Genomic DNA, 12,255 nt, shown 5'->3' on the forward strand with positions numbered 1-12,255 from the left:
TACACACATGCACACACATACACACACACAAACACAGACAAAAATACATGCACACACACACACACACACTTGCAGGCATGCCTCCACATAAAAAATATATACACACAAAGACACCCATACGAACAGAGATCCTCACCCAGAGAGAGACAGACAAACCGCCACAAACATAAAGCAACAAATGGTCACACATGGAGACAAAAGACACAGACACGCACACAAATTCCCACACGTGGAAACACACCCATGTAAGTAAAAATTCACATCTACATGCACAACGAACACAAAAGCACAGTCAGAAACTCCCCCCCGCCCACAGAGAGACACAAATCCTAATGAATACAAATACACACAAACGCACACGGATAAACACAAACATATCCACAAAGTCAGCAACCTTTGCAACCCTTATGTCTGTTATTTTGAACATTCCAATTCTCTTCCTCAACATCTCATGAGGTGAACACAGAAGGCGCAGTTTACAACCATTTATGATAGGGACACTATTCATACTTCTGTTCTCAATGAAGGCTAATTCATCCCTCAGGCTGTGCTGAAACCTTTACTACATTGTACAGAGCCAAAGTTTAATTACTATTTAATCTTCTCTCATCCTCTTTATGCTTGAGTTCATTCCTGTTGTGGTTTTTGGCAGCTTACAGTGGGTTGACATGAACCATCTACGTGGATCCTTAGTGGATTCTCACCTTTATTCTAGAGGGAGTCTGGGCATCACTGGCTAGGCCAGCATTTACTGTTGATTACTAACTGAAGCAAGTGAACGTCTACCAGGGAGTGGGCTCCAGGTCCTTTTCAATGGCAGTTAACTGTCAATCATACTGGTTGTGGATTTGGAGTCACATGCCAGTCAGATCAGGTAGGGTCTTGAAGGGAACTGAGATGGGGTTTACAACAAGCAGATAGTTTCATGATCATTATTATTGAGACTGTTGCATTAGATCAGATTTATTCACAAAGTGAATTTAAATTCCCCTGGCTGACATGATAGGATTTGAACCAATGGTTGAGGCCTCTGGGATCACTAACCCAGTGACAATATCACAAGCTGTTGGCCAAGTTATACAATGCCCTGATAGAAACGTCTGGAACAATCTCCTTGCACCATCCTTCCACCTCACTGCAGACTCAAATTGATGGGGATAGAACATAGAACATAGAAGAATACAGCGCAGTACAGGCCCTTCGGCCCTCGATGTTGCGCCGATCCAAGCCCACCCAACCTACACTAGCCCACTATCCTCCATATGCCTATCCAATGCCCGCTTAAATGCCCATAATGAGGGAGAGTCCACCACTGCTACTGGCAGGGCATTCCATGAACTCACGACTCGCTGAGTAAAGAACCTACCCCTAACATCTGTCCTATACCTACCCCCCCTTAATTTAAAGCTATGCCCCCTTGTAATAGCTGACTCCATACGTGGAAAAAGATTCTCACTGTTGACCCTATCTAACCCCTAATCATCTTATACACCTCTAGCACAATTTTTTTCAGTTTATATTTCAGAGCTACAGCATCCATTGCAATTTATTTTCCTTTCACTGTTGAGAACGGATGCATTTATCAATAGATTGCAGCACAGTAGAACAATCTGGGGCTAGTAAAATGCAACATATTGCTTATAAAGCAACTAAGCCAGATGCTGCAGTTATCAGCCCTGTCTCACATCCCAGTTGTGCCCAGGGCAGAGGATGAAGTTAGTTTGGATCAATCTCGGGGCTATGTCCTTGCCTTTCTCTCATGGTGCTCCTCTATCATGGCGTCTGCCTCTTGCTTACTCTTGGGCAGACTTCCTTGGTCCATTGGCTCTTCCATCGCCTGTGCCCAGTCCATCAGTTCCCGGACAGTCCTGTTGAACTTCTGCAGCTGGTATGAGGCTTCCAACTTTTCCTTCCTGCAAAAAGTGAGGGAATAGCTGAAAGTAAGTTAATAACTAAAGAAAGAACGATTCTGGGATTCACAATGTATGGCGGAACATGACCTTAAGTTAATCTGATCAGCTACAATCTTACTGAATATTGGAGTGGACTCAAGGGATCGAATTGCCTTCTCTTGCTCCCATTTTATATGTTCACATGCTTATATACTTACCTCTGAACACAGCTTCTTCTAATTTGGTCACAAGGTTGAAGCTGTACCTCAGACATTGACTATGTGAGTAACTATAACACTGCAAGTGAGGCTGTCATTAAGACAGTAATCTTTTGCTACCTCACAGCGCCAGGGACCTAGGTTCAATTCCAGCCTTGGGTGACTCTTTGGAGTTTGCACATTCTCCCTGTGTCTGTGTAGGATTCCTCCGGGTGCTCCGGTTTCCTCCCAAAGTGCAAAGATGCACAGGCTGGGTGGATTGGCCATGTCAAATTCAGGGTTATAGGAATAGAGTGGGATGTTCTTTGGAGGGTTGTTGCAGATGCAATAGGTCAAATGGCCTCTTTCCATACTGTAGAGATTCTATGAATTTTGGGGTCTGGAGCCAGTTATATTCCCGTGGTTTATTTTCATTCCCTACTATCATTGCATTGCACTTTGCAACTTTAAATGCCACCTGCTTTCCCACTCATACTTACCCTTTAACATTTGATTTATCTGTTGACTATTAAACTTGTCCTGACTCCCTGCTTACTGCTCTCTGTGAACTCAGTCTCACAATCAACAGCACTGGTCTTTGGGACATGCCAGAGCGAAGTGGCCCCAACTCCATTTACAGCCTCCCCTTGTTTACCTCAGTTTGACTCACACGAATTAGGAGCGAGCCTCTTCAGTGGTCGTATAGCCCGTCCAGTCCGATCTGTCATTCAACAAGACCATGGCTAATCTGATTGTAGCCTCATCCTCAGGGAACTGCGTGCCCTGACACTCAAATATTTGCTTGGTAGCCATGAATCTATCTACCTCAGCCCTAAAAATATTCTGCAACCTTACATCCTTACTTTTACACTCCATTCCCCTTTCTCATAAACAACAACATTCCTGGTGCCGTCCTAATCCCCTGCTGTGTGTGTATGCTAACCCTTTGAGAGTCAGATTACCTAGCTCTCTCTGTACCTCAGAATTCTGTAATCTCTCTCTCTATTTAAATAATATGCTGCTTTTCTATTCCATGATGATTCAATGGCCTGAAATTCTACATGAGGCTCCCAGCCTCATTTCTGATGAAGGGCTCCTGCCCGAAATGTCGATTTTCCTGCTCCTCGGATGCTGCCTGACCTGTTGTGCTTTTCCAGCACCACTCTAATCTTGACTCTGATCTTCAGCATCTGCAGTCCTCACTTTCACCTGAAATTCTACATCGCCTTCCCTGTATTTGTCAGCTGTGCCTTAGTGGGGATGGTCTCACCTCCGGGTCAAAGGGTTGTGGGGTCAACATCACACTAGATTGGGGCAAACGATCGAGATCTGTAGTGATGGAGTAGGGGAGTTATTTCTGGTAAATTGGCCAATTTTAATCCCCCAACTAACATCAGGTTATCTGCAATATTCTCAGATTCCAGCGGATCTGGAGATGCAGAGTCCAGTGACCCCGCACGTGGACCAGAAGCTCAGGGTTTAAATCCCACCTGAGGTCATAATGGACTCAGAAGATGTGTCATAACATGGCCAGACGGATTGATCATTGATGTGTAAATAGTTCCAGTACTCATCTGGCAGGTGGTAAGAGGAGAAACTGGGTCAGTCAAAACCAGCGGTAGCTATGAACTATCAATCTGCACCCTAATATCTCTTTGTTCAGCAGCATTGTCCAGGATTACACCATTAAGTATATATATCCTTTCCTGATTTGCATTTCCAAAATGCAACACCTCACATTTATCTAAATTAAACTCCATCGGCCATTCCTCGACCTATTGGTCCACCTGATCAAGGTCCCATTGTACTCTGAGGTAACCTTCTTCACTGTCCACAATACACACACATTTTGGTGTCATCTGCAAACTTACTAACCACTCCTCCAGTATTTTCATCCAAATCACTTATATAAATGACAGTGGACCCAGCACCAATCCTTGTAGCATACCGCTGGTCACAGGCCTCCAGTCTGAGAAACAACCCTCCACCACCATCTTCTGTCTCCTACCTTCAAGTCAATTTTGTCTCTCAATAGATGCAATGTGATCTAACCTTGTTAAACAGTCTACCATGAGGAAGATTGTTGAACACCTTACTGAAGTCCATATAGACAATATCTACCGCTCTGCCTTCATCAACCTTCTTTGTCACCTCTTCAAAAAACTCAAATTAGTGAGATACAATTTCTCATGCAACAACACATCTTGACTATCCCTAATCAGTCCTTGCCTTTCCAAATGCATATAAATCCTGCCCTTCAGAATCCCCTCCAACAATTTACCCACCACTGACATCAGGCTCATCGGTTTATAGTTCTCTGGCATTCCCTTACCACCTTTCTTAAATAATGCACCATGTTAGCAAACTTCCAGTCTCCAGCACTTCAATTGATGTGACTATCGATGATACAAATATCTCAGCAAAGTTAGAAATCACACAACACCAGGCTATAGTCCAACAGGTTTAATTGGAAGCACTAGCTTTCGGAACGATGCTCCTTCATCAGGTGATTGACAATCATCTGATGAAGGAGCGTCGCTCCGAAAGCTAGTGCTTCCAATTAAGCCTGTTGGACTATAACCTGGTGTTGTGTGATTTTTAACTTTGTACACCCCAGTCCAACACCGGCATCTCCAAATCATATCTCAGCAAGGCGCCCAGTGATCACTTGCCTAGCTTCCCACAAAGTTCTGGGATACACCTGATCAGGTCCTGGGGATTTTGTGTTTTAAGACATCCAGCTGCTCCTCCTCTGTAATATGGATGCTTTTCAAGATATCACTGTTTATTTCTCCAGGTTCTCTACAGTTAGTACTGACATGAAATACTTGTTTAATATCTCACCCATCTCCACATAGAGAGAGTTGCTGATCTTTGTCTGGCCCTATTCTCTCCCTAGTTTTCATGCTCCTTAACACTATTCACCAAAACTACCTCATGTCCCCTTTTTGCCCTCTTGATTTCCCTTGCGTACAGAATCCCTACAGTGTAGGAATAGGCCATTTGGCCCAACAAGTCCACACTGTAAAATGCACAAACTGCACGTGTGAATCTGCAACTTTCAAATCACAGCTACGCTGTGTATATTCCTCGTGGGAATCCCAGCTGTCTATACCTGCCATGTGCTTCCCTGCACACACTCAAGCACACACGCTCATGCATATTGACATAGACATACATTCACTCATATCTACATATACACACACGCACTCATACCTTGAGATCGCAGGGGGAAATATAAAAAAAGCCAGCCTTTTTTCACGTGTTTCTTTGAACCGTGTGCCCTGGAAGACTTGACTCACCGCAGCTTGGTTTCCTTCTGTAGTCGAAGCCAGCCCTCCTGAATTTCTCTCTGCTTCAGGCTGAGCTTATCACCCACTGGAGACTGGCTCTTGCACAGTTCTCTGGCTTTAACTTCCAGCACCTGTTTCAGATAAACAATCTCCTAATGTGAATGCTTGTACCATTCGAACAACAACAACCTGTGTCTATATAGCACCATGAATCTCAAAGGACACTTCACTGGACGTTATGCAAAGAAATCTGACCCAGAGCCACAAAGTGAGATATTAGGACAGAGAGCTGACCAATTACATGGTCAAGGAAGTAAGTTTGAGGGAGCATCTAACAGGTGGGGAGGGGGAGAAGGGAATAGAGGGGAGGGCAGTGGGGAGAAAGGGAGAGGGAAGGGGGAAAGATAGGGAGAGATGGAGAGCTGTTGAGACAGAGGGATAGACAGTGGTAGGGAAGTGGGATAGAGAGGTGGAGAGAGAGAGAGAGAGAATGAGATTGGTGAGGGGTTAGAGAGGGTGTTTAAGGAGGGCATTTCAGAACTCAGTAGCTGAAGACATGTCCCAGCTTTGGAGAAATGTTTAAAAGTGGAGTTGTTCAAGTTGGAAAGCTGAATGGGGCTCCAGACAGGGGCAGGGACAAGACCCAGGAGGGATTGGAGAGTGTTGAAACTAAGGGAGCCAATGTAACTCAGACAGCACAGAGCTGCTTGATGGACAGCATTCAATGAGATGTTAGGATAGGGTTAGTGGAGCTTTGGAGGACCTTACAAAAAGTAGTCCACAGTCAGCCAGGATTGTGTTGGAACAGTCACATTTGGAGATTACAAAGGCAGCTTACAGCAGCATTGAGCAGAAGCAGGAGAGAGGGGGAATGGGAGGTCTTAGTGACAATGCAGACAGCTCAGTTCAGGGTCAAAATGTCACTAAGGTTGTGAAAAATCTAGTTTAATTCCTGATAGTTGCCAGAGAGAGGCATGGAGCTGGTTAAAGGGAGCAGAGTTTACAGGTGGGAGAGAAGAAAACATTGGCTACAGTCTTCCCAAAATTTAACCAGAGGGGATTTCTGCACACAGACTCCCTCACACGCACACAAATAAACACATGGAACGTTGGACAAGCAGTCCGACATACACAGAGTCAGAGAGAGAGAGAGAGCCAGAGACAGAGCGAGAGAGCGAGAGAGAGAGAAAACTAGTGGTGAGGTGGAGTTGGGGGTCATCATGTGGAAACTGAGACTGGCTTTTTGCAAGAGTTTACTGAGGGGCAGCATATAAATGAAAAATAGGAAGGGGGCCAAAGATAGATCCTTGGGAGACACCAGAGGTGTGAGAGCAAGATGAGAAGCCATCGTAAGGAACACTCTGGCTCGAATGAGGCAGATAAGCAGAGAGCTAACTGACTCTGGTCCTTGCCTGGTGGAGAGGTGTTGGGGGCCAATGGTCAACCGATGAAGGCTGGATACAGGTCAAGGTGCACAAGGAGTGATTGGTTTCTCTTGTCACAAACACAGAGGAAGTCATTTGTGAATCTGACGAGACTTTTCTCCCCCAGTAATAAAAGTGGAACATAAAACTGAATAAAGACAGATTCACATGTGAATTTCTGGGGAAAGTGGGCGAGGATTTGAAAAGTGCTCAAAGTGGAATGAGAAGTTGGAGAAGGTGATAGTTTGTAAAGGCAGAGCTGACAAGCAGCCTGTAAGGTACGCATGAGTATGGATATATGTACCACACACTGAAATCATTAAGCCCAAGCATAATGGAAAACGATGAGAGAGAACACTGGGCTGTTTCTTGGAAGAGAGGGGTGATGGTGTTGACTTTGAGGGAAAGAGAGACAATAGAGAGAGTGAGCCATTAACAATGTCAACTAACATAGTCGTGTGGCTCTGAGCTTGAGCAAGTATGAGGTAGGTCTCACGGTCAAGATTAGCTCAGAGATGGAATATGAATGAGATAAAAAAACGATGCAAATTTGGGTTAGGGCAGGAAGGGAACATCAGAGGTTGTGAAAATGGAAACAAGGGATGCGGGACGTGATGTGTGTGAGAAAGACAAGTCATAAACTCCTCACTTTATTGAGTGGAGATGAAAAGGAAGGGGAATTTCCAAAGTGGTTTGCAGTACAAAAACCAAATGTTTGCATTCCAGGGTGGCGCTGTAAAGGTGAGGAGTTTTAGCAGGCCCCAAGCAATGTCCAACTATATTGTATGTGCTTGAACCTTATGTAGCAATGAATGGTTTAACTGATGATCTGCCATGTCGGGCCTTTCACAAACCAGTGACAACATTCAGAAAAGGACACCCAGGAAGAAACAGCACGAACTCAAGGACAGAGATGACTCAACAACTTTCCCAGTTTATCCCATCCTTCCATGTGTTTACGCGTGTGCGTGCGAAGAAGTCTGTGTGCACGTGTCTGCGTAAGAGAGAGAGAGACAGAGTGTCTGTATGTGTGTGTGTGTGTGTGAGAGAGTGTGTGTGTATACTGTGGTATAAGGGGATTAGAGTTTCAATTAGTTGTGTTAAATGTTGACAGTTTTTACCTGTTTACCTGTAGCTAGGGTCTAGATATTTGTAATAAATGGTAACCCACGTTATGAACCTGATCTGTGCTTTCTGTAACCTGTGTCCAAAAGTCAGGTAATTCGGGGAATTTTGCATACTTGTTTCAATCTTCTTCACTTGTGATTGGAATTGTGGGGATATTTCAGTGCAGTATCCCAGTGACAGTTTGCTTGAATTGAGGTGAAGAGTTGCTGGTACGAATTAGGCCATTTGGCCCATTGAGTCTGGTCCACCATTCGATCATGTTTTCTCAACTCCATTCTTCCTGTACCTTTGATCCCCTTACGAATCAAAAACCCATCTGTCATAACACTGTGGTCTTTTGCTATAAATTCTGTGTCTTATGATCCTGCCCCACTAGTTTACTCTGAAAGCTAGTGCTTCCAAATGTTGGACTATAACCTAGTGTGTGATTCTTAACTTTGTTCACCCCAGTCCAACACTGGCACCTCTGCATCTTTAATACACTCCAAGCCTTCTGTAGCAATGAGTTTCACAGATTCATCAGACTCTGGATGAAGGAATTCCTCCTCATATTAGTTCTAAAGGGTCGTCCCTTCACTCCGAGGTTGTGCCCTTGTGTCCTAGGTGCTTTAGAAATGCACATTTGTCTCTTTTCTTGTGATGGCTAGCAGTAGAGTGGCTGCCCTCTCTGCCAAACCACATTGTCAAGACTCAGATACTCAGGATGACCACATAAGCAAGGTGCCAGGGCTTCCATTCCACAGAATTAGCGAATGGATAAGGAGAAGGCCATTTGACCCATCTCTCCAGACTGGCCCTCGTGAGAACCATTTCTGGTACTGTCACTCCAACATCCGTGAGCATTCCTCCTCCAGATATTTTGAAAATGTAGAAACATTTACGGTACAGTTGGAGGCCATTCTGCCCATCATGTCTGCGCCAGCTAAAAAGAAATGAGGCCCTCCCAGGCCTTGCTCCCACTTCCCAAGTCTAGGTCTGTTTCCCTGGAGGTTATAGGACTTCAGGAGCAGGTCCTGATGCCTTTTAAAGGGGTAGTTGAGGGTTTCTTCCTCAACCACCCCTTTCAGGGAGTGAAATGCTCTGGAGGGAGGGGCTGCTTCCCATCAGTGAGTACTGGCAGCTGATTGCTAGTTGTGGGACAGGAGGCAGAAGTAAAGGAGAGCAGATTGGGATATGAGGGGCACTGCTGCTCTCAGCTCCACAAGAAGCACTCACCTCCACCTTGTCCTGGATGACTGTGATTTCCAGCTCAGTTTCTTTATGCCTCCTCATCAGTTTCTCCACACTCTCTACGTCCCGGCCATAGTCCAGACCTTGCATCAACAAGCTCTATCGATAGAAAAGGGGAGTTAATGGGTTTGCACAGCGGTTATCACCCTGGCTAACTGACTCCTCTGGATGGGCACAGGAAAACTTTATACTGCTAACAGCTCTGGAATAGGAATCCATAGGTCCAGGCTGATGCTTTTGGTACACAGGTTCAAATCTCACCGCAGCAGGTGGAATTCAATTAATAAATCTGGAATATAAAGCTACTGTAGTCTCAGTGGTAATGATGATGATGAGACCATCATCAATTGTTGTGTACATCCATATCATTCACTAATGCCCCTTCAGGAAAGGGGATCCATATCTGGTGTGATCTACATGCGACGTGGACCCAAAATATTGTTTTTAAAAAAATTCATACATTGTGGATGTTTATTGGCTGTCCTTAATTGCCCCTTGAAACGCCTTCTCGAACTGCTGCAGTCCATGTGCTGTGGGTTGATCCACAATGGCCTGAGGGAAGGAATTCCAGCATTTTGACTTGGTGACATTGAAGGAACCGTGATATATTTCCTAGTCAAGATGGTGAGCAGCTCAGAGGGGAACTTGCAAGGGCTGGGTAACTGCCCTCTCTGAAGTGGTCCGAGCAAGTCACTGAGTTCAAGGGCAGTTAGAGATGGGCAACAAACGATGACACCCACATCTAATGCAAGAACAAATAAAAAGAAATGTCCTACAAATATTTGAATGCCAAGACAGGAACCAGGGCCCTTACCTCTTTGCTGCCACATTCCTCCCTTTCTCCCACTGTTGGACTGACTCCAGAACCAGTGTGAACTGTTAGACCCTGCAGTGACCACACAGCCTCATGGAGCATGGGGCGGCACAGTGGCTCAGTGGTTAGCACTGCTGCCTCACAGCACCAGGGTCCCAGGTTTGATTCCAGCCTCGGGTGACTGTCTGTGTGGCGTTTGCACATTCTCCCCGTGTCTGCATGGGTTTCCTCCGGGTGCTCCAGTTTCCTCCCACAGTCCAAAGATGTGCAGGCCAGGTGAATAGGCCGTGCTAAATTGCCCATAGGGTTAGGTGCATTAGTCAGAGGGAAATGGGTATGGGTGAGTTACCCTTCGGAGTGTCGGTGTGGACTGGTTGGGCTGAAGGGCCTGTTTCCACACTGTAGGGAATCTAATCTAATCTAATCAAGTGTTTCAACATGTCATTTCACCATCACTCCTTGACCTGATCCCTGGAGCTCCTCTACCCTCTCAGTGGGAACTACATAAAGATGACCTACTCGGGACTGGGTTTATCCTCAGTGGTAACATTGACGAGGGATCCCAATACAATCGCAGCTCTCACCTTTTCACCCATTCTTTCTTTAAGGTCATCCATTTCTCTGATTAAGGCATGAACCTCCAAAGCTGCTGCCAGTTTTCTCTTGTAGTTGTTCAGATTTCCCTGGAAACTGTCCCATCTGAAATGAGAGACAGTACTGACGGTGAGTCAGCTGGGCTTGGGAGGTGGTGGCAGGGAATGGATAGCACAGTGAGCAGGCAGGCTGGAGATACGCTAAGCAAGGGCTCCATAATAGTATCAGCCTCTGCCTAATTAAGGATTACCAAGGCCGAATGAATTGGCCTTCTCGCTTGAACAGAATCGCTGAAAGCAAATTACAGCCAGTCTTACTCCAGTCCCTAACTTCTTACGACTTCACTGGAGCAGAAAATGAGGCAGAATGCAAATGGCCAATCTTTTAGGGTGGCCAATTCCTAGAAGATTCCATGCAGCACAGTGGTTTACACTGTTGCTTCACAGCGCCAGGGACCCGGGATTGATTCCACCCTTGGGCGACTGACTGTGTGGAGTTTGCACGTTCTCCCCATGTCTGCGTGGATTTCCTCCAGGTGCTCCAATTTCCTTGGGTAGTCCAAAGATGTGCAAATTAGGTGGATTGGCCATGCTAAGTTGCCCATAGTGGCCAGAGTTGTAAAGGCTAGGTAGGTTAGCCCAAGTAAATATGGGGAGAGCGTGGGGGGATAGGATGCTCTTTGGAGGGTCAATACATACTCGATGGGCAAATGGCGTCTATCCGTACGTAGGGATTCTATGGCACGGCCTAGAAAAATCATAGAAATCTTAGAAGGGTTTTGTTGTCATTTTCTTTGAATGTTTCTCCTCACCAAGTGTAAAAGTATGGATAAAGGGGGTAAAGAGAGTTTGAGAGTCAAACACCATCCGGGTGGGTAATGAGGCTTTTTAGCTTTTCCACTTGGTTTCCAGGAAGAGGGTGCATCACTAGGGTGGGGCCTAGGTGACAAGTCATGTGATCAGAGCATCCAGGAATAGATTTAATCAGAGTTGCAACCTGTTATTGTTCACTGACTTCCATCTGAATAACATGGACATCCTGGAGAGGGAATTGTCCTTGTAAATCCCAAGAGTAGCCAGTGTTGACCGAGAGACAGAAGAGCGAGGCAGCAGGGAGTAGACTTGAGAGGTACAGATGTCGATATGAAGTGGTCATCACACATTGTGGAGAGAGGGCAGAGGGGGAAGATGGTGCAAACATTATGTCTCATAGAATCACAGAAAATAGAATCATAGAATCCCTAAAAGTGGAAAGACGCCACTCGGTCCATTTAATGTTCATGGTCAATATGGGAGCAAAACTGGCAGGAAATTAGGCACCCAATAGTCTTACTGCGACTCTGTGTAATGGAAATTAGTTTAACATGTAAACCTGGGTCATCTGTACATTACTACCTCAGTAAACAACAGTTGACATTAGGAGGTAGTGACCATAATACAAGAAGCTTCTATCTGCAATTTGAAAGGGAGAGGGTACAATCGGAAGTGACAATATTTCTGTTGAATAAAGGGAAATATGAGGGAGGAGCTGGCCAAATTTAATGGTGCAATACCTTAGCAGGGATGACAGTGGAGGAACAATGGCAGATATTTCTGTGTATAATGCAGAAGATGCAGGATCAGTTCATTCCAAAAAGGAAGAAAGATCCTAGGAGGAGGCAGGGGTGGCCGTGGCTGACGAGGG

At 45.4% G+C, this 12,255-nt stretch overlaps 1 protein-coding gene across 1 annotated transcript in view; it reads right to left on the reverse strand.

Moving 5' to 3' along the window:
• LOC122554023 (spectrin beta chain, non-erythrocytic 5-like) overlaps window positions 1-12,255 on the reverse strand; it is a 234,174-nt gene that overhangs the window by 77,469 nt on the left and 144,450 nt on the right. The window contains exons 38-41 of the mRNA XM_043698510.1: window positions 10,563-10,677; window positions 9,150-9,263; window positions 5,392-5,513; window positions 1,751-1,913 (exon numbers count right to left, since the gene is read on the reverse strand). Of these exons, the coding sequence (XP_043554445.1) occupies window positions 1,751-1,913; window positions 5,392-5,513; window positions 9,150-9,263; window positions 10,563-10,677 (514 nt within the window). The remainder of the gene's footprint in view (window positions 1-1,750; window positions 1,914-5,391; window positions 5,514-9,149; window positions 9,264-10,562; window positions 10,678-12,255) is intronic.

Source organism: Chiloscyllium plagiosum, chromosome 10, assembly GCF_004010195.1.
Source record: "Chiloscyllium plagiosum isolate BGI_BamShark_2017 chromosome 10, ASM401019v2, whole genome shotgun sequence".
NCBI lineage: Eukaryota > Metazoa > Chordata > Chondrichthyes > Orectolobiformes > Hemiscylliidae > Chiloscyllium > Chiloscyllium plagiosum.